Source organism: Lissotriton vulgaris, chromosome 1_2, assembly GCF_964263255.1.
Source record: "Lissotriton vulgaris chromosome 1_2, aLisVul1.2, whole genome shotgun sequence".
Lineage (NCBI taxonomy): Eukaryota > Metazoa > Chordata > Amphibia > Caudata > Salamandridae > Lissotriton > Lissotriton vulgaris.
This window is the reverse complement of record NC_141686.1, coordinates 323087158-323110486: the sequence shown is the minus strand read 5'-3', so window position 1 is coordinate 323110486 and position 23329 is coordinate 323087158. Positions and strand designations below refer to the sequence as shown.

The 23329-nt window shown below is 48.0% G+C and overlaps 1 protein-coding gene across 1 annotated transcript in view; it reads right to left on the bottom strand.

The window, feature by feature from the left end:
- TMX2 (thioredoxin related transmembrane protein 2) overlaps window positions 1-23329 on the bottom strand; it is a 55227-nt gene that overhangs the window by 14181 nt on the left and 17717 nt on the right. The window contains exons 5-6 of the mRNA XM_086953381.1: window positions 6341-6447; window positions 4567-4632 (exon numbers count right to left, since the gene is read on the bottom strand). Coding sequence (XP_086809507.1) covers window positions 4567-4632; window positions 6341-6447 — 173 coding nt within the window. The remainder of the gene's footprint in view (window positions 1-4566; window positions 4633-6340; window positions 6448-23329) is intronic.

Genomic DNA, 23329 nt, shown 5'->3' with positions numbered 1-23329 from the left:
GCCTTGTCCACGGAACAACGCCAAGACTGTCGGGCTCTCCTGCTACAATTTGCGGGCCTGTTCTCCCTCACCCCCGGGGTCACCCCCTGGTGCCTTCACGATGTGGACACCGGGGATAGTCCACCCATTCAACACAGGGCGTACCGAGTGCCAGATCGGGTGCGCACCTGCATCCAGGACGAAGTCACTAAGATGCTGGCCCTAGGAGTGATCGAGCCATCCGACAGCCCCTGGGCCAGCCCAGTCGTACTGGTCCCCAAGGCTGCCGCCCCGGGCGTTGCCCCCGAGCTCCGGTTCTGCGTAGACTATCGGGGCCTGAACGCTGTTACCAGAACCGACGCTCGCCCCATCCCCCGGGCGGATGAACTGATTGACCGCATGGGGGCTGCCCGCTACCTGAGCATCTTCGATCTAACAGCGGGCTACTGGCAAATCGGCCTCACCCCCAGAGCCCAAGAACGATCCGCCTTCTCTACCCCGGATGGCCACTACCACTTCAAAGTGATGCCATTCGGCATGAAAAACGCTCCAGCTACCTTCCAACGACTCGTGAACCAGGTACTGGCGGGCCTCGAAGAATTCAGCGCCGCCTACCTGGACGATATCGCTGTGTACAGTCGCCACTGGGCGGACCACCTTCACCACCTCCGAGAAGTCCTGCACGCCCTCCAGCAGGCTGGCCTCACTGTCAAAGCCAGCAAATGTCAGATTGGCCAGGGGTCCGTGACCTACCTCGGACACCAAGTGGGGAGCGGTCTGGTGGCCCCCCTTCAGCTCAAGATCGCTGCCATCCAGTCCTGGCAACCACCTGTCACCCAGACCGAGGTCCGGTCCTTCCTAGGGCTCACCGGATACTACCGGCGGTTTGTAAAAGACTATGGCAGCATTGTGGGGCCCCTCACAGAACTAACATCCAAGAAAAACCCCAAAATCGTCAACTGGACTTCGGACTGTCAAACGGCCTTCGAGAAGTTGAAGACCGCCATGTGCACCGCCCCCGTGCTCCAGGCCCCCGACTACAGCCGGGAATTCATAGTCCAGACAGACGCCTCAGATCATGGCATTGGGACAGTCCTCTCTCAACTAAACGCCGAGGGAGTCGACCAGCCAGTGGCCTTCATCAGCCGACGCCTGCTAGCCCGAGAACAGCGCTGGAGCACCATCGAGCGGGAGGCCTTCGCAGTAGTATGGGCCCTCAAGAAACTCCGGCCCTACCTCTTCGGTACCCATTTCAGGGTACAGACAGACCACCGACCCCTGCAATGGCTGATGCAAATGCGGGGGGAGAACCCAAAACTGCTGCGATGGTCCATCTCCTTGCAGGGGATGGACTTCACTGTGGAGCATCGACCTGGCCAGGACCACGCCAACGCGGACGGCCTGTCGCGCTTTTTCCGCCTCGGCGAGGAGAGTACCCAAGAGGATGGGTGACTCTCCCTGCCTTCAGCTGGGGGGGACGCATGTTGGACAGGCCGCGTGAAAGGCCCGCTCCCTCCCCGCATGAGAAGACTCGGACGCCGGCTCGCCCGGTGTCTCCAGAAAGCACCATCCCTGCAACCCACCGAAGCAACCCGTCCCCAACGGGACACCTGCTCCCGAACACCCCAGCATCGGCTGACCCGGGCCTCCGTCAGCACCATTGCCCCGGCCCAGCCGCCATCTTGGACCCTGCACCACGAGGCCGCGTGGCCTCAGCTCGACCCCAACCCTGGGCCAGGCCAGGCCCCGACATCGAGGCACCACCATCCACCCGGGAGGTGAGGAGACCACTTGGCAGGTCAATGGGAGAAGGGAGTGTCGATGGCTCTCCCCCGCCAGGTGCCGATCGCCCCCGGCCTCCCCGGGCGCTGGCTCCACCCCCCTGCTGGGTGTCTGGACTCTCTCATCCCGGACCTCCCGACCTCCAAGCGCGATGGTCCGGACATCAAAGGAGACCAGACCTATAACTGGGGCAGCTCCAGAGCAGGAAGGCAGTTGTATCCTGGAGTCGAGAGACACCTTGAAGAACTCATCCTTGACGGACTGCTGGCGCTGCCGCAGCCCTACCTTGTGAATCATCGTTCCTGCCTGCTGGCGCTGCCGCGGCCCTCTGCAACCTACACCTTCGTCGGGACCTGCTGGCGCTGCCGCGGCCCATCCTTGTGAACCATCGTTCCTGCCTGCTGGTGCCGCCGCGGCCTTTCTCAAACGAGACTTATCATCCTAGCCTGCTGGCGCTGCCGCGGCCCGACCTTCCAGAACTCCGAGCTCGAGGATTGTGAGCTACCCATCTTGCCACCCCCGTACCGGACCGGTACCAAGACTGTCCTGCTACCCCTTTCCCTGTCAGAGACTAGAATTTGAAGGACCCTCGTGTCCCGACCTCACTGTATCGCTGATAACCTTGCTTCGAGAATCATATATAAAGAGTGTTGACCTCATCCTTGTGTGGTGTCTATCTGTGGGGTGGGAGTTACTAGTCTGTACGATCGCTGGAGACGGCCCTCACTGGAAGCCTCTCCCCCTGTCCTCGGCCGACCCTCCAGGTCCCCGTCTAACAGTCTACCAGCAAAAGCGTGTGTTTTTCTCGATCTTTGGGGTTCCAGGTTGTCCGCCATAACCTCTCCTGCCTCCTACAACTCTGCCTTAAGAGCCTAAGAGACTCAGTAAACCAGGGGGCTGGTGGTTTCCGCCTCGCTGAATAGCAGTAGGAGGCAGGAGCCAGAAGATCTACTGCTCTGGAGATAGAGTTTGCAAACTCCAGCGCAGCATCGCTGGCATCCTTAGCAGCTAAAGTGGAGGTCTGAGCTACAAGGGGGGTGAGAGAGTCGTTAGTGATACCCCTATAGTTTCGTTTGAGTTCCTTGTTCCTGAACCCATGGCATAGGGAAGGGGGGGGGGGGGGAGTTCCGCCAGATGGTCAGACCATACCAGGGGGATGGGAGGGCTCATAGAGAGTCTGGGATCGTTGGAGAACACCCCGTCTAAAATGTGGCCGGCCAGATGGGTGGAGCTGTTTACCAGCTGGTGAAGGCTACAGGCGGTCATGAGGTCCACTAAAGAGAGGGCATCCTTCGAGCCGAGGTCATCTAAATGAAAATTTAGGTCCCCCAAAACCGTGAGGTTCCTCCCTCTATTTATGTCTCTCCCTCCCCCCTCTCTCAATGTTTTTGAGACTGAACTATTTTGTCTGATGCCTGATGGAGCTACTTGGTTTAGCTATAGGGGAGATGGGCCTTGGATTCCCTCCTTGGTCGTCACCTACCCAGTCGGTCTTCAGGCAGACTTCTTTTCGTCTCTCCTTATTGTCTCTTCCCTAGCTCCTATCCTCTCTCCCCTGAATCTCTCCCCTTGCCTGCTACTCTGCCTACCCCCTGTCCTTTGTGCCCTTTGACTAAGCACTCCTTCTCCCCTTGTTGGGGAAAGATCCAATATTTATACTCTGGAGTCTCAGCGAACCCGCTGAGTGAGTCCACTGCGCCAAGGGAGCCACTCACACTTGAGGTATGGTATGGCACCCTTTGCCAAAGCACTCCCTCTCCACTTTTGGGGGAAGGATCCAGTATGTAGGGCTTGGGAGTCTCAGAGACCTCTCTGAGAGAGTCCACTGCGTAAAGGGAGCCTCTCGCAATAGAGATAGGGAAGGGATACCACTTCCCCTGGGATCACAGCTTACTGGACTTTGGACGTTGCCTTGACTCGTCTACCGGTTTGTGTCCTTGCACCCTTCCCCTCTTCTCCCTTTGCTGTGACTCTCACCCTCCCCTCCTCTTTCCCACCTTCATTATCTGTCTATTTCCCCTACTCCAACCCCCCCCTGAATCTCTCACCTTGCCTTCTTTTCCCCTTACGTATTTGTGCTTATTGTTTATCTCGAACTTACAAGTAACTATGTTGCCATGCTCGAAGAACTGTGTAACCTTTGTAACGATGTAACCTGTAACTATGATCTGATGCTCATGTAAAGCGCTCTGATACCTCCGGGTCTAGCCAGCGCTATATTAAACTTTTAAAATAAAATAAATTATTATTATTATTATTAAAACGGTTTCGTATAGCGCGTTGTCACCCTAGAGCATCCCAGCGCTTCACCAAACAGAGTAACAATACAGACAGAACAGAGGCACAGGGGTTTAGCAGAAGAGGAAAGTATTCAATTTCAAATAAAAAAGAGAGGAAAGAGAAAACATGAGAGTTTAGGATAGGACAGTAAAGGACAAACTGGTGGAGAAACAAAGAAGAGATAAGACGACAGATGAGTTGGCAAAGTTTTGCAGAAGATGCTGATAAGAAAAGAAGATAAGGAGAAGATGAGAGAAACCACAGTAGCAATGAGACACAAGATGAGAGGGAAGAAGTACAGAAGATATAGGTAAAGAAGGGGAGACCAAACAGGACACACACACACACACAGCAGAGGAGATGGGAAGAGATAGGGAGAAGACTTAAGTGGGGGAATATGAAAGAGTAGAATGTGAGGCTACAGGTAGAGACCTGAGCAAAAATAAGGGAGAGAGGAGGTCTGAGTAGAGAGAGGAAGAGAGGAGAAAAAATATGGAAAATACACTGAGCAGCAGAATCCATTACCTGGTGCTGACATCAGAGTAGCGTCCAATGTCCACTTTCCCGAATTTCAGACCAGCACAGTTGTACCTGAGGAGAAGAAGACGTGGTGAAGTTGGGCCTGCTTTCCTCCTCCCCGTTCCAAAAACACCGCAATGGGGCTTCACAGAAAACATGCTAAATGCAATATTCCTTGTGTAGTCAAGGAACAGATTCCAGAAACAAACTTGGAACACTTTTGTCCCAAGAAATCAGAGAACCACCACTAACGTGCTTTAAACGATAGAACATGCATATAATACAGAAGACGTTTAAGAGTTAACGAGTATGGAATCCAGGACACCATCTTGCTATCGTTCTACAACAAATACCTGACATGGTTACAATTATTATATCTCCGCAGGGTAAAGAGACTGTGGAAGACACATTCTCCCATTCAGCCAAGGAGGATGGCAACGAGTTTGCAAATGAGCCTCTTCCATACATGGATAGACCCTGGTCTATCAAGGCTCAGAGTGATGAGCAGTCAGCTCCATACAAATGTGTAGAGGAGGCCTGACCCAGCAGGGTCCTGTGATAGCCTGGGATGTGAAGAGGCTAGAGGGGCAGGTATGAGGTGTCTGGAGCAGGCGAGATGTATAGTACGATAGTCTGACACACTGGGCTGAGGAGACCGCACGAGGTTAGGACAGTGGTTAGCTGCACCAAGAGATCTCAACCGGGCCGGCTGCCCTGAGACTGGCTGTCAGCCGGAGGTGAAGGGGGGCGTCACAGCAGTCTGCATACAGTAGATCATGTGTTCTATGTAGAAGGTCTGGGTTTTCTCTTGAGTGCAATCCAGACCTCAGAGCGCATTGCTCTAAAGCTAGACATCTGCTGGAATAAGTCTACTCTACTGTATTTAATAAGGGACATGTTTAAATGCCTTTACAATCCATTCTTTTTCCCCGTAACTGCAGTTTTGTCATTATTCCCTCTTAGATGGAGGAAGTCTTCAGCGACTAAGACATTCTTCAATCTGAACGAAGAAGAGACTTAACACTCCCAATCAAACTTGAGAGAAAGAGAGCACTTCACACAAAGTGGAAGTGACATCAGATGACAGCATCACCTCGAACCCCAGGGAGGAAGAGACAACAGCATGAGACATTCCTCCGGCCTGAGGGAAGTATAGACACTGCAGAACAACAACGTAAATAAACAGAGATCAAGGAAGATCACGGTAGAGCACACCCCTCCAAGACAAAGATAGAAGTGACACTGGAGGACAACACGTCTTTCCCATCCGAGGAAAGACTGAGATCACAGGTCTACGGCTACCCCCGTCTGAAGGAAGAAGTGACACTCTAGGGCGGCAATGCCCCCAGAGAGGAAAGGGGTGTCTGAAGGCAGCTGTGCCAACAGAGGGAAAAAGTGGCATCACAGGGCAGCACTGCCACTAAAAGGGAGAAGGGGACATCAGAAGGCTGCACTCTACAGGCTGAGTCAGCAAAATACACGATGATACAGTCCTAACTTGAGGGATATGGAAAGCCTTAGGTTAGAGAGAAAGTGACATCACATCCTTCTGTCTGAGGGACAAAGCCCAATCTCAGAATAGATTCTCACTACTCAATCAGGAAAAATACAGGCAGAAATTCCTTCTCCAAAGAAGGGTGATGCAACCCTTGTTTCAGATGACAATGTGACATTAATCTTTAATGCTAAGGAGGGAAAGTGACTTTACAGGACGGCACAAGCCACAGGGTAAGGGATTTAGAGGCAGCACACACGTGTCCCGCACAAGCAGCAGACTTACTTTAGGGAGAGGTCCGCATACACAGGCGCGAAGGACTGACATTCCGAGGACCAGTTGGCAAAGAACTCCACGAGCCAGGTCACCCGCCGATCTTTATCAATCTCCTCCTGCCGCAGGGAGAAACAAACGAATGACATACAGATCACCACTGATCACAGTTCACAAAATTACACTGTGCAAGGCACCGAGGCATGCAGAAACATTTCACAATGGATAAAGAGCCGGAAACAATTAAAGTGAAGTAACTGGAAGGAGGTGGAACAGGTTCAGTCCTTGGATGGGAGCGAGAATGAAGAGGCGGTTCTTAATGCCGCTCTTGAATACAAGAGGAATAGAGTAAGTCTACAGTGTAATTAAAGGTCATCCCACAGGTGTGGGCCAAATGAAGGTAAGGCTGGCCCTGCCGGAGTTACAAGCTGTAAGACGGTCAGCATAGACGGTGATTTTAGGAGGGAGGTAGTAGGGTTTGTATGAGTGGACTCTTCCTAAGATGATATGGCAGGCTTTAAGGGGGGATTAGTATTGAATGAGGGAGCCATTGCAGATGAAGGTTGTTTTGAACTTCCATTGGTTCCTGCCAAACTATGTAGTTAAGTACAGATTTACTATTCTTAATTCCAAGAGAGGAAGTAGCTTAATGGCTAGGGCCGTCGATCTCAAATCTGGGGAACCGGGTTCAAGTCTCTGCAATGGCTCTCAACATCCTGTTATTCTGGGCAAATCACGTATTCACCCCGTGCCTAATAAAAATGAATGTGTCTTTGTGTAAACGACTGGTGACCATGTAAAGCGCTCGGATACCCGATACCTTTGGGTCAGGTTGGAGCTGTATAAAACTAAATAAAAACACAAAAAACCGACATATCGTAAGTGTAAGTATCGCCAAGGAGCATCTACGTGAAGGTAAGAACATTAAGTCTATACTTACCTTCATGATATTACAGTGTCGATATTTAGACCTCAATACTTTGGTAGCTCATATTAAGAGCTCAATATTCCGGTAGAAATCCTACTGCACAGCGACATGAAGTACCACCTTTAAAGGGGTGAGGGGAAGCTCCTGGAGTCTAGTTGAACCAGTGCTGCCCCGTCAGTGTTAGCTAGGACAAGCCCTTTGACATGAATTTGATTAGGAATACAAAAAAGCTTGAATTCACTGTTGTTGCCTGTAGATTTATCTTTATGCAGAGCTGCACGATCAATACAGAATCAGTTTGAAGCCTAGCGGTCTACCACATGGGAGGGAGCCTCACAATCTCATGTTATTGTGCCATTTCTGTATCCGAGTTTGGAGTGCTACAACTGAGGTAGCCGACTCATTCTTTGTTGAGTTCACGTCAAGCGATATGGTAGACATCCATGTTACTTGGTGACCAGACTAGACCTACATTTGTGGACCCTAAAGAGAAGACCCTTTGCAGAATCTGTTATGAAAAGTCAGTTTAGAAAGCGTCCTCTTCAGAACTAGTTCAGAATAGAAACCATATCATCTTTATAACCAGCTCAAATTGAGTAAGGAATTCCCATCTTCTCTCTAGAGCCATCTGTGAAAGAGCAAAAAGCTAATCTGATCTCTGTGGGAACTAAAACATACCATCACCTTTTAAGACAAGCATTGCCATAGCCAAAAGGTCTCGCATTACTAAAGAGATATCCTTGCCTTAACTTAGAGGTGAATGTTTACATGATTTGGAGGAACTGTGTATTGTTTTACCCAAAATGTAGTTGTTGTTTTAAGTAATCATTGAAATTGTAAAAGTTCTCTGAAACACCATTTTAAATGTGATTTAAATGTAATTGAATGGACAAGTTTATGTTTGCCACACGGTTTACTTTGGCGGCTGACAGCAGCTGAACAAACAAACAAAACCTTTCAAGCTGCAAGGAAGGATGTTTGGTTAATTTAAGTGGGCTGAGATCACCACATGCCAAATGAAAGATGTTTGCACTCCTCTTCAGGTGAGTGCAACTGTGACTACAAAAAGGCTGATACCTGTGCAAAACTGCCCAGAACCTGTGCAACATTGCATCCCACCGGTGTCTTTTAGTGATGTGTCTCTACCCATATGTGAGCACACCGGAAGTAAGAGGACTTAAGCTGAAGCTTCACTAGTGTTTTAGAAGGAAACATTTGTGATTAAGAACACAGACATAAGCAGGACAATGTAGCATACACTCATTTGAAACTGAGATACAAATGTCTTCATATCATTTTTCTGCAGCTTAGGAACTCATTAAGGAATTATTGGCAAAGCCAAAAGGATTCGCCCAAGCATGATCTCTTGGCTTTGTCAGTGGTGTTTTAACATTATTTAATATTTATGACTTTTGGAGAGACTTTATCATGCTTTATGAGATTTTTGTTCAGTGATATACGCAGCAAGCATTTTCAATGCTCGCCTCAAGCTCAGGCACTAAGATTCGAGCCAGCCCCTTGGCTTGTCTCCGGTTCATGTGCTGTTCATTTGTTGGCTCGCTCACCTACAGTATTTAGAGTCAAGAGTACTGAGTACCTGAAAGAAGATCTGTTTGGAAATCCAGAAAGGACTTGTTAATAAATGCTGGACGGATGTTTATATTCAATTCCAGTGAAGTGGCCTGTGTCCCTCATTGTAGTGTCCATAATGTTCAGTGCCCAGAGGAGTGCGATTACCGGGAGAACCAAATTTAAAAAAGCCACTCAGATAAGAGGTGGAGTCTACCTGCATAACCTTCATCTACCATCCCAGTGATGCTGTACTTTGCTCAGTGCTACACCCTTACATCTAACAGGTAGTGTGTGGCACAGACGGAGGTGCAGTATTCTCACAAGGAATCTCTATGAGAGCCAGACAAGAAGGCAGAAGCGTGGCGTAGGAACACATGTCTGGGATAAAAAAGCATGAGCGGCATCCCATAATTATGTATCTGGAGGCGGAACAAAATGCAGATATTTATAAATTTCTTTAAATCAGTTTTTTTTTTAAATAAATATTTTTATTTGCATTTTCAACCAAACAACCAACGTGGTACTCCCGCGCCCAACACCCTCCCCCATTCCCACCCGCCTTCCATAACACCTCCTCCATGACATATGCCCACCGAATAATCAGCTCTACTGACAGTGACATATTTGGGAGTCTACTCCCCTCTTCATCTGTCTTCCCCCCAGGTCTAATACACACGTCCCCTAGCACACCGTCCCTGCACACAGTACGGCTCGAGAAGGCCCACATTTTACTATTAAGTGTCCAGACCCCCGTCCAGGCCATGACACTTCCTCCATTTCCCCCATACCCTACGGAACTTCCGGGGGCATCCTCTTGCTGTATATGTGACCCTCTCTGCTGCCATGTAAGGGTCTAATCCCCGTCGCCATTCATCCAGCTGTGGGGGAAGCGCTGCCCCCCATGCGCGAGCCACATCCCTTTTTGCCACCACTAATGCAAACAAGGCAAAGATAAGTTGTGGACGACACAGGTCAACGTCATGAGATATTCCCAACAATACGAGTTTAGGGTCTAGGGGGAGTGTAGTCTCAAGCACCTCATTTAACTCTCCTAATATTTGTCACCAGTATGTGCGGATGACGGGGCAGTCCCAGATGGTATGGAAGAAATCCCCCTGCGGGAGGCCACACCTCAGACAACTGGGGGTCACTTGCCCGGCCTATCCGGTGGAGTCGGGCCCTGTCGAAGTATACCCTGTGCAATATTTTGTATTGGATGAGACGGAGGCGTGATTTGATCGCTACCTCTCTATGATGCATCAGAGCGGCCTCCCAGTCCACTGTGTCCATCGCACCTAAGTTATGTTCCCATGTTTCTCTTAATTTTCCTAGCTTTTCATGCATATTATTGTTCAGGGTTCCGTACGCCAGAGATACTGTCTTATTGTCTATCCTTTCTTGCAGTAAGCGGCCCTCCAGTGGAGCGTATTACAGCAGGGGGGCAGAGTACGGTCTCCGCCCTCCATGCATGCCTGAATTGGGCGTACTTGACAATTTGGGTGGGGTGTAGCCCGAACTCCCGCGCCAAAGCCCTGAAGACTTTAAGTATCCGCTTGGCCACCACATCCCCCAGGGTGGAGATTCCAATGTCGTCCCAGTCCCTAGAGCCCTTAAGTTTGTGTAATTCCCTCAACCAGGCGCAATTCCATATCAGTGTTTGTTTTGTCGGTTTACGCGCGCCATCCTATGATCTTAGTCGCCCTGTCCCACACCTCAATGGTTATTTGCGTGGTCGGCAGGAGGCGTCTCTTACCCGCACCCCCATATAAATAAAACAGTCAGGATCGACTTAACGCAATCCTCGGTTGCTTCCCTAGCCATAGCAGTGAACGAAGTTCTGCTGCTATCTTCTGGAACGTCTGTCGGGGGAGAGGGAAGTATTCATTTTGGAGGGCGTACAGGAAGCGAGGTAGCGTTATCATTTTAAACATGGTGGCTCGGCCAAGGATCGTAAGGGGGAGCGTTTTCCAAAGTTGAGCGTCCAGTGTAAAATTCGCTATTACTCAGAATTTTTTTTGGTAGGAGAGATTCCGGTCAGTGGTTATATAGACCCCAGGTACGTGAACCTCGGCTGCGTAACCAGGTGAGCCCTTGGGAGAGGGGGCCATATTACCTCAGGTCGGGGCTATACAGAATGGATTTATGCTAGTTGATCGTGTACCCCGAGAAGGTGCCATATTTGCCCAGGAGACTGAATAATGTGGGGATCGTGCTATCCGGGTGAGTAACATAACAGGATATCGTCCGCGTAGAGCGAGATCTTTTCTTCCACTGGGTCCAGCTGCGTAAGTTGGAACCCCCGGATCTCCTTAGTGTGTCTGATCTCACAGGCCGCAATTTCAATGGTGAGGGTGAATAGTAAGGGTGATAGAGGACATCCCTGTCTGGTTCCCCTTCTGATGGGGAAGTCCTCTGACATAAGCCCATTCGCTTTCACCCGAGCACGTGGGTCTGCATACAGGAGTCTCACCCAGTGCCTAAATTTGGGGCCAATGCCGAATTTGACCAGGACCGCCTCCAAAAAGGCCATTATATTATAATGGGGTAACCCAGAAGGTCAGTCCGGACCTGGGTACAGAACGGGAATGATAAGGTGGTCCGTGACCATATATTTAAAGTGAACTGAATTCAATGCAAAAAGGGCCAGTGGACAGCATCAAATGCTTTTTCTGCGTCTAGAGAAAGAAACATGTGGGTGCTCCCGGTCCTGTACCTCCATAAGCCAATTATCGGTCCGCCGTAGGTTCTGTCGGGTCGCCCGATCCAGCAAGAAACCAGTTTGATCTTGGTGCACCAGTCCCGAAATTACTCGGCGTAATCGGAGGGCCAGTATTGTCGCCAGAATTTTAACCTCTATGTTGGAGGTGAGATTGGGCGATAGGAAGCACACTCCTCGGGTGTTTCCCCGTTTTATAGATAGGAATGATTGTGGCCAGTTTCAGATCCAGTGGAAAGGCACCCTCCTGAGCTGCGTCTCTGAACAGAGCTAACAGGTGGGCCGCCAGGAGGTCTGCCCCTGTCTTATAGAATTCCGCTGTGAGTCCGTTCGGGCCCGGGGACTTCCCAGGGCGCAATTTAGAAATCGCCTCCTTAAGTTCGGTCACCGATATGTCGGCTTCTAGATCTGCTATATCCTCTGCCTCTAGGTTCGGAGTCTGAACCGTGTCCAGATAGGCTTGTATCTCCTCCGAGGTAGCTAGGTCTCTGGCCGCATCAAAATCCCTAAAGTAGGAGGCAAAGGCTCCATGTATGCACCTCTGCCGGGGCACCGCTGCCTCCTGGACCCATCCAGAATGTTCTACGCCTGGGGCCCAAGAGGAGTGTTTACCTCAGGGCCAGAGTGAGTGTTCTTCTATACCACTTTGCTTGTCTCCATATGCACGTGACTTAGGTTTGGAATAAAGTCCGCAATTAAGTAACAGCAGAGGGGTGTGTGCAGGGCTTTAAGTAGGATGAAAAACTGGGGGTCTCATAGGGAAGTGGTCGATGTAATTAAGGGCATGGTTTAAAACACTTAAGCTAAAAATCTGCACTCAGTATAGGGTGCTGCCCCGAATGGCATTTTGCTGCTTCTGTCCATTCCTACAGACACATAACACAACAAGGCATTCCACTGTGACACCCAACACTACTCATGCAGCTGAAAAGTATTCAATTCGCTCATCCCCGCTATGATGGGAAAGGGAGAACCCCTCATCTGTTCACCTTACAGTGCCACATCTTCCCAAAAGCAAGGGTTTACGTCTCCCCGCCCTGTGTCAATGTTACATTGTGCCTCTATGTGACCAAGCATAGAGTGCAAGATTATACTGCATTCAATGGCCTTTGGGGGAATGGGGCTATATGAAGGGTTTGGGACCCCTGAAGAGTTGCCCCCTCCCATGTAATGGCCTTGCCCCGTCCTTTGGGCCTTTCAGAGATGCTGAACTTTGTCAAACTCCCATGGTCACTGAACAGAGCAGTCCACCTTCTGGCAGCCGCAGAAGTCAGACTAATACCCTCAAAGCCGAGGGGGCGATGGAGAGGTATTTCTCCACGTGCCTAAAAATGAATATGTCCGTCTGTAATGCAACTAGTGCTCATGTAAAGGGTTCTGATACCTTTGTGTCAAGTTCTCTCTATACAGAACTCCAACAACAAAACAAGCAACTGCAAAACCGAAATAAAAACAAGAAAACCGAGCACTTGTGCACTTCCTCCACTCGGTCAGTTTTCTATCTGCATCTTGTTTTAAGTTGTTGACGGCAGGCGGGGAGCGGAAAAAATTAGTGCTGCATGCACAGGAGCGTCTGTTTAGCGGCTGCTGGATGACGCATGCGTAATATAGCGGCTGGACAGGTCAGGCAAAATAAAGTGCGCGACCAGGCCAGCCAATCGGAAGAGAAAACAAGCATTTCTAAATGCAATAGGACTCTTATTACGCGAGCCCTATTGCATTATAAAAAAAAGTGCCTGCCTCCAAGAAGGCATGATCGGGAGTGGGGGGTGGGGGTGGACAGAAAAGTTACAGACTGCGGGAGGGAATGGAGGGCATAGGAAGAAAAGAGTTAGTAAAGTAACAGGGCCGATAGCCATGGAAGGATTAAAATGACGACATGGCCATGAGGAGGAGGGACAAACAAGCCAGAAACAAATCAGAATGCAGCATTTCTGATTAAAGCCAATGAAAATCATGGACGAAAAGTGGGTGGAGCTTTCCCCAGTATACTGTATACGGCATGAGCAACGCTATGCGAAACCTAAAAAGGACACGTAGAGTAGAGCTGCCCCTCCGATGATCCATCTTCTAGTTAAGGCTGAGAGAGCAGGGACACCCTCAGTAAGCCCTCATGGCAGGCCCTTGCATACATGCCAACATTTTGAAATAGAAAGAGGGAGATTTTGAGAGAGAAATAAGGTGGGGGCGGCTTTATTTTCCTCCTTGATGTGCATTCAGGCAAATGACAGGGAGCAGACAGTTAAAAATATATATTTTTGGGCTTAAAAAATGGGCGTCTCCTGCCCAATCCAGGTCTGCTGGCATGCATGTTCATGGTACACAGCTCTTGGTAACTACGTAGAAGCCAGTCGCTGTGGTTAGTAAATTACCAATTAATATATCTTGTTTAAAACTGGTCTCAGCGTGGTGACAGAAAGCACGCTTTCCATTCAATTAATGGCGCTCAACAACAGGTATCGTATTGCACAGCTACCCCTCGAGATACTCATGTAACCTTCAGCTACAACTAGTTACACGTAATTATTTCAAGCATAAACACCGGCCCTTTGCTTCAACAGAGCTCCTGATGTTTCGAAGAAACGGAGACAGCAAAGTAAAAGTGGCCCCATACAGAACTGTATACACCCTCCGTTCCTCGATCCCCTCCCCCGCCTCTCATGCCACGGGCAAATAGGAACTTGAAAGGGAAGGAGGGGGAGAGAGCGAAGGGACAGCGGTAGAAGAGATGTGGGAAGGAGTCTTTCAAGGGAGAGATGCTGCCAGGGCGAGGGGTAAAAGAGAGAGATAAGCGCAGCTGAGAATGCAGCCTCTTAACGTTTATAATCGTGTCAGTGGACAGGGCAGGGCCCACTGACGAGACATACTTTTCGCTTCCGTAATCTCTAATGTCGGCCTCAGAGTAAGAAGCAGGCAGGTATTACAGCTGTACGGTGCCACGTAGTGACGTGTGCAAGTACAGCCAATAAGAGGTACTATTTTCTTTTCCTGCCTGTCGGAGACCTTTTTCGCTACCAAAAAGGTAAATATTGCGGTAATCCTCTGCTGATTTCGCAATTATTTTGCGAATCGGGAAATGCTGGAGGGTCTGCATATACATTCATTCCATAACATATGGGTAAAATACATTGTTGTATAGCTCTTGCAAAAGCGAGACCCATTAGCTTTGTCAATGCTTCTCTATTTATGTGCTACGCAATCCTGGCAGAACATTTCAAGCAGTAAGAGTCGCTCTGGCCCCGATGCACTTGAGATATTTATGATCATTCCCCATCCAAAGGTGTCCCTCTTGGGTGTTGCTTTACCCGGAGACGGAATCCTACAATATCATGCGTAGAAGGAGTATCTGCTGCAACCAGTGTGCAGCGGATTCCTGCAGTGGAAATATTCTTAGCCTCCGGTACTTTCTTCCAATGTGGCTCTAGTGTTGTAGCGTTTCCTCAATCTCCTCCCACTGCTACCACCATATTAGCAAAGCCAGCAAGCTTGCATTGCACCTGTTCATGCCTTCGACCGCTATTCTTTTTCCAATAGAGTAACTCCTTACACCTCTTGTCTGGATCATCGACTGTTCTTGAATTAAAGCGTGTTTCAATCAATCAATCAGTGGATTAATAAAGCAAGACTAATCACCCGAGAGAGAAACCAGGCACTTGAAGGTCATGATGGTTCAGGTGACTCAACTGAAAAGCGAGGCCTCAAGTGCTCTCCGGCATTCCAGTAGAGATGTGGAGGCCCTTACCTGCAGAGGAAGGTTGTTCCAGAATGTCGCTGCGAGGTAGGAGAAGGAGCCCATCCGCTGTTGTGTCAGTAGAAGCGAGGGATGTGAGCGAGTGAGAGGAAGGCAGAGTGGAGTTGTCTGGTAGGATGGTGGAAGTTCAGGCAGTGGCTGGCGTAGGCTGGCCCCTGGTTGTGCAGTGCTCTGGTGGCATGGATCAGCAGCTTGGATTGGCATCTCTTCTGTATAGGAAGCAAGTGGAGTTTTCTGAGGTGGGAGATATGTGGGTCCGTCTGGGGAGGTCAAGGGTGAGTTAGGCGGAGTTCTATATGGTATGGAGTCTCTGCACAAGAAGTGGGGTGATCCACCGGTCTAATCGGCTGGTGAACAGGGCCTGAGTGACGTTATGTCTGGAGTTCAGGGAAAGCCAATTGAAGACTTTTCGTAACATACACAATGTGACAAACAGGCAGATGAGGCAGTGTTGATCTGGGACTTCACAGTGCGTTTGCTGTCCAAGATTATGCCCAGGTTTCCTATGACATTGACAGTAGCAGGTGGTATGGGTTGAAGGAGGTCTTGAAGGTGGTTCTGTCTGAGGTGTTCTTGCTTGCGAACCATCTTCTTTCCAGTTGCTTGCAGCTGAGTTTTGCTATCAGTTGCTTGGTGTACCACCTGTGTCTGCTGGTCTTGATGGGAGCAATGATGTCGGCACAGTTGGTGATCCAGGAGTTGAGGTTTTTGACATCTTGGTCCAGATTTGGTGCAGTGTTGGGGCATGATGTGTTGAGGGTGTCGGCCCATTGGCTCTCTGATACTTTCTCCATCTGCGGTGGGGTCGCTGGGTGGGTCTGTGATGGAGGTAGAGGGCCTTGAGATGTTGAAGTATATGATTGAGTTGTCCGTGCAGGTGAGTTCCAGCACGTGGTTGTACTTGACCCTGTTGCTGTAGGCGAGGGTGGGGTGCAGTGTATGTCCTGCAATGTGGGTGGTGTTGGTGACAATTTGGGTGAGTCAGATGTTATTCATGCTGCTGAGGAGGCTGGTGGTGGTGTCAGTGACGTGGAAATTCAGATCTCTGCGGTAGATGTAGAGTTTGGAGTCAAAGGCGGGAGAGGCGATGAAGTCCGGGATGACGGTACAGAAGCTGGGTCCAGGTGGTCTGTAGCGACGGTGCCTCGGACGGTGGTTTTTCCATCTGTTTGGAGTTTGAAATTCAGGTGATCCATGGGGTCTTCTGTCTCAGTGGTGCAGTGGATGTTTTCTTTGTGGGCGATATCGATCCCTCCTCCGGGTATGTTGGAGCGGTCTGGGTGTGCAATCTTGAATTTGCTGGGTGTTGCTGTACGATGTCGGAGGCAGGCGCGGGAGAAAGCCAGGTTTCAGTAAGGAAGACATCTGGGATGAGGGAAGTGATGAGGTCCCAGATCTCGGTGGTGTGTTTGCAAAGGGAGTACGTGCTGAGGAGGAGGCAGGCAAGTTGTTGTGAGGTAGGCATGTTGTAATGGTTGGTTTGCGTGGTGGTGGATGGCGTGTGGTGGGCGGCATGATGTTAAAGTTGAAGGAGCAGCTGGGAGGCGATAAGCGGGAAACAGGCAGCAGCAAAACAAGTGCAGGTAAAAGTAGGGGAAAATGAGTCTTCGGTGATACAGAGAAAAAAGATGCAAAAAGGCAAAAAAGGAAGGCAACGAGGTGCAGGCGATAAGGACGAGAAAGAGACACAAAAGTTTAGACAGTTTTGTATCTGAGCACTCCGGTTCTGAGGGCCTCATCGTACTGCTATTCAAAGACACCTCGGGGAATCAGTAGAGTCATTGTTTCATTACTGTGCAACATGCCTAGTGCCTATGCACCTGGTAAAGACTCTTTGACGATCTAACTAATGCAATGGTGTGCTACAATGTGGGCAGAATCCTTAAGGGCTGTGAAAACCACAACCTTCCTACTCCAGTTATTATCATGCGACCTCGCTGCTTCATATCTGAATGAAAAGGAGAGACTTCCATGAATGACTCCCCTCCTTAAGGTATTCCGCAGCTGCTTCAGTGCGGTTTCCCAGTCTTTGGGGTTGAGTAGTTCTCTCCCAGTGCACACTTCTAACATGAAGCACTTGTAAACAGCTCCAAACCAGAGATAACAAAAAAATAACTGAAGTTGCAGCGTGAACCGCTATCACATTCCCCAGTGCCCAAAATGCACAAGATACTGTGGGTTTTAGGGGATGCATTCATAGGTCAGTCGATGCACGACAAAAACTGAAACAAGGACTTCAAAGAAGAACAAAGCACAACATTCCAAATCCAACACTTGATGACTGGACAGTGCCCAGTATAGGATTTACCATAACACACACTTGTCTTCAACTGCGAACGCAGGAGCACACAAGTATTGGATGAGCAGCACTACAGACAAATATTTCTTTATAATGGAAATACAAGGATGGTGATCTTTGCCGCTTACCACAGAGAGTAGGCATTTGCCGTGTTTCTAGTGCACTGGTGAGCGATAAGAACTTCTCCGCCAAGTATCTGATACATTTGAAGAATGGGGGAGTCAGGTCCTGGGACGTGGGGCTAGCTAGCCCCACGTCCCAGGACCTGACTCCCCCATTCTTCAAACGTTAGAGCGGGACACCCCCGCGAGAGTTTAAGGGCACACGATTAATTCAGGTTGCCTTCTGGCTTTAAGATTAAAACAGGAGGGATATTCTATCCTTCCAAAAAGGAATGGCTGAGAAGGACACCTTATCGTTTAGTGAAGAAAGGATACAGAATCTGATTGCTTCCTCTGCATTCTCGAATGTTGCTTTGAGCACTTCGGCTCAACAGCAAAACGAATCGGACAAACTAATAAGGCTGAGAAAGAAACACTTACGGACAGAACTACATGGGCACTTTCTATTAAAACATTTGAGAGGTGGAACTATTCCATGGGGGTTACAGGTGAAGAATGTCCCTGTGATCTTTACCAAGGACACTGAATACAGAAAGGGATTTAGCTGTATTAATACGAAATGCAGTAGGGACCTGATGGTCCATACGATAGAAACTGCTCAAAGAATCAGCTTAAAAGAACTCGAGGAAATAGAAACACTAACCCAGGCGATAAAAGACAGTCCCACAATTTCTGACGCTAAAGCGCTATTAGAAAAAATAAATAAAGAAATTTCTACATTTAAAGATAACACACTGAATAATAAAATCGCACAATACGAGAGAGACTCCAAGGCATTCACGCTCGAGAAAGCATATCCATTTCTGAAGGACGAGTACTATACTCAGCCTGAGTCAAGGGGAGCATTGCGTAATTATCAGGGGAGGTCCCGATATAGGTTTAAAACCTTTTCCGAAACCTCATCATCATCAGACTCATCGGGCTCCGATACGCGAGGAAACCAAAATAAAAAGCAGGTGTCTTTTTTAGATAAGGACCAGCAAGGAAAAACCAGATTCAAGGTGCCATGGGAGATGCGGACAAGGAGGAATTTTTACAAATCATAAAGGCGCCATCCACAATAGTCAATCTATCAGACAAAACACTCACAAAAAATGAGGAATCCGTACTAAATCTTGGACTAAAATTTGTACCTCGTCAACAAACAGACTTTACCCAAATGAAGTTAGAGACCATAGAATTTTGTCGCAAAATTCGACTGAGGGCCTTTTTTGCCAATCAGCCACCTGTGATTGAAAAAGAAACTACAGGGTTACGTAATAAATCGGCCTTCATACCTAGTCAAAAAATTCCTAAACAGGTTTATGCCTTCGAACAAATCATGCTTTCCTCAATTGACAAACTAGAGAGAAATAAAAAATATTTCCAACAGAATATGAGTAAAGGACAGAGAAGTGCACTACATGACTTGAGGAGTGATACGTCGATAGTTGTGAAACAGGCCGACAAAGGCGGAGCTGTAGTCCTTTGGCCAAGAGAACAATATCTTGCTGAAGCCAATACACAGGTGAGCAACACTGTTTGGTATAGAACCCTAAAGGAAGATCCGATCAAAAATATTCAGGGACTGATAGCAGATACTGTTAAAATAGGGTTAGATGAAGGCTATGTTGGTGTGAGAGAAGGTGAATTTTTAATCAAAAAATATCCCAGGACTCCAATCCTGTACTTCCTCCCCAAGATCCATAAAAGTCTAAATGAGCCGCCAGGACGACCCATTGTTTCTGGGTGCGATTCCTGCCTGGAACCACTTGCGAAATATGTTGATTTTTTCTTGAAGCCCTTTGTTAGCTCTGTTAAATCATATCTCAGAGACACAATGGACGTCACGTACTCAAATACCCCAGGGAGAGGCATTGGAAGTAATTGAGCTTTATTTAGAAGCTCGTGCAAGACCACATCGAGTCCCTACCAGCTTTATTCTCAAATTGGCAGAAATAGCGTTGCGCAAAAATTACTTCCGATTCAATGAGCAGTTCTTTATGCAGACCAAAGGGACTGCTATGGGATGCCCCTATGCTCCTGAGATGGCCATATTGTATATGGCAGAATATGAGAAGAAATTTATTGAAAAGGATAACCCATATTGCAGTCACATTAAGCAATGGCTACGATATATCGACGACGTGTGGCTCCTGTGGCAGGGGAGCCACACGGAGTTGATGAAATTTCATGGATGGCTTAATTCCAAACATCCAGACATTACATTTTCTATTGAGATCAGTGACACAAGAATGACGTTCCTGGATGTGGAAATCACATGTTCAAACGGGAAGTTGGTCTCCTCTTTGTACAAGAAGCAGACTGATAAAAACACAATACTGCACCACCAAAGTGACCACCCCAGGAACTTGAAGGCTAATTTGCCCTATGGCCAACTGCTCCGTATCAGGAGAAACTGCACGGAGTTGTCAGAGTATGAAAGACACGCTGACACATTCTGTCACGAAATGGAAAGCCGTGGTTATCCGAAAAAACTGTTAAAAACTCATTCAAGCGGGCACGATGTACACCACGCGAATGTTTGCTACAAACAAAATCAAAGGCTGAACTAGACCGCATGGTCTGTGTCACCACATTTGGGCCTGACACAAACAAATTCAGACAAACCGTGTTAAAAAATTGGCACTTACTAGAAAACCTGGACTGTCCATTTCCCCGTCCTCTTTTCGCGTATCGTAAGAACAGGAGCATCGGACAACATCTTGTCCGAGCCGAGATAGCATTACCCAAACCTAAGAGTGACCTATTGTCTCAATGGGGAATGAAACCCATTGAGGGACATCATAAATGTGGGACATGCGTGGCCTGTGGGACTACTGTGGAAGGGAAGGAATTCCAACATGGGAATATTAAGTGGAAACACTTAAGTTTCTCAAATTGTAAAACATGAAATGTTGTGTATGTAGTCATCTGCCCATGTAATAAGATTTACATAGGCAAGACAACACAACAAGTGAGAATGCGCATAACGCAACATAAGTCTAGAATCAAGAATAAAGTGCTTACAGCACCTATGGTGGAGCATTGCATTGAAAATAAACACACTGAGAATGACTTGAAGTGGTCAATTCTATATGTTCTGCAACAGTCTAGACCCATTGACCATGATAAACTTCGATTAAAAAAAGAGGCATACCTTATACTTAAGTTTAATAGCGCACTCAGCGGGCTCAACTCGCTTTCTGAAATATCTAGAGTGTGAGCTTTATCTAGTATAGTGCCTCCAAAAGAAAGGGTCGATGGTAATTGCGCGTATGTTTTCATATGTGGTTTAAATTCACCTTTTTTCACATCTAAATGATAGCCTTCTCTAGCGACCCCACTCTAAGATGGCCGCCATCAAGTAGCTATAAGTAGGTCCAAAACCATGTTACAACATGGCTGCCAAACTAAGTGAATGAGAGCTAGATGCCGAGTCACAGCTTGTTCAAGTAAGTCTAGAGCTAACATGGGTTTGATTTGCCACCAATATTGCAGTAGCCCCAGAAACTTAATAAAACGTTGTTATTTCCTCTAGGGAAAGCGAGCGCAAATAATAAGGACTGAGGAAATCGGTGCCTACATGGATAGAATGGCTGGCAATCTGTGTACTTAGTTATAAGTATCTGATACAAGCACATCTTGTTTAACAGAGTAGCTTTTGTCATGCTATTGAAATAATTACTCAATATCTTCTCCATCGCTGGTGACCGTACCTGCTAAACAGTGCTGAGAAAATGACAATTCCTCAGCATGTCGCTGTATTTACTACTTTCTTCCTTCATGCGTCTAGGTATTTTTTGCTTTCCTTGTCAAATGGAGCTGGGCAACAGATCGTTCATGTTCATGAAGTACAAGGTGTTCCATGGCAATGTTCTGCATTTTCTTTTCACTCTCGGCGTCACATATTTAGCAGTTGACGGAGTCGTGAAAACATTCCCCACTATATTTTTGTTACACTTGGGAACCGGGGTTCGATTCTGCTCTTGAACATCCTATATCTTGTCTGGGGTCGTGGAGAGAAGGAGCTGGAGAGTCTGGTGGGAAGCGCTTCCCACTCCTCTTCTCTTCGTTCACTTCATTTTTGGACTCCTGTACGTTGGGATGACTGAATAGGAACTGGCAGAAGACAGTCTGTGGTTTTTGGTTTTCCCCTTGGCCTTTTATGGCATGGACATTGAGTAACAACATGTGACCCAAGGACAATATTAAGAAATTTCTTTGTGGTTGCCCATGACAGAGTTTCAATGCAGACATGCTTCAAAAAATGTTGGTGCCAAAGGTTTAATTTAATTTAGAGGCAGAGAGCTGAACTTGGCATCCGAGGACTTTTGGAGATGGTAGTAGGTTCTCTCAGGTCCATGTGACACCTTTCTTCAGAATTTTACTTGTTTTGAGGTTGAAGGTTGAAAACCATACAATACTTGCACTAAGTGTTTTTTGTGATCCCATGGGAGACTCAAATTACACTTCCCATGTAATAACCGTATTCTGAATGGTAAGGCACCTCTCCCGCTTCAGAGCCTAATAGCCTACTATGAGCCTACACGCAGCCTCCGGTCCTCGCAGACCGGGCTGTTAAAAGTACCCAGAATATCTAAAGCTCGCATGGGAGGCAGATCCTTCAGATACCTTGCCCCCAAATGCTGGAATAATTTGCCATTGGAACTTCGGCTTGAATCTTCCGAAATCCAGTTTAGAAAAAACTTAAAACTTATCTTTTTCAGTAGATAGCGTGGTTGGGAGGAGGGGGGACAGTCACTCCACTTGTCATAGCGCGGGGACACGCCAGTGGCGTAACCAGGCGCTTAATAAATGCCCAATAATAATAATAATAAATCCACCAGCAGGTATCAACGGCCATACTATGGGCAGAACCCAAAGGGTGGTCTGTCCAGAACTTAAATTAAAAGACATGGTCAAAAAGCATAGAGAAAGTCACTGTAGAAAACCTTCATATACAGATTATGGGAACTCACTACTCTGTGGCCTTAGTAAAAAGGGCCTGACCCAACTCCAATGTGTCCAGAATGCGGTGGCTAGGTTGGTTTTGAAACTACCTAGGAAGTCATCTGGGAAGCGTGCTCTTCAAATCTTGCACTGGCTTCCCGTGCAGGAACGCATTCGGTTTAAAACCTTGTGCATCACCCACCGCATCGCACATGGCCGCGGCCCTACTTACCTCCAGAGCATGATGACCATATATCGCCCCAAACGGCTGTTGAGATCTATAGGCAGCATGCAACTGGTGGTCCCTCGTATACGAAGAGCACGGATGGGAGGTCGGTCCTTTAGATTCCTAGCAAGCAAATACTGGAATGAACTTCCAATTGAACTTCGGATGGAACCTTCTGAATCGCGTTTTAGGCTGAAATTGAAGACCCATTTGTTCCCCAAGGTTTAGTTGCATTAGGTTCCTTTTGTTGTTTCCTCCCCTCTATGGTGGGCTCTTTCTGGAGTTCAGACGGAATGCATTCACAGGGCGGGGACGCACTGTTCTTCTGTGTAACCATGCGCTTAATAAATGTTTTTATTATTATTATTATTATTATTATTTTTATTATTATTATTATATGTGCAGAGTCTATGAAAAAGAAATACTGTAGTGTCGGTCCTAATCTTCAGCATCTT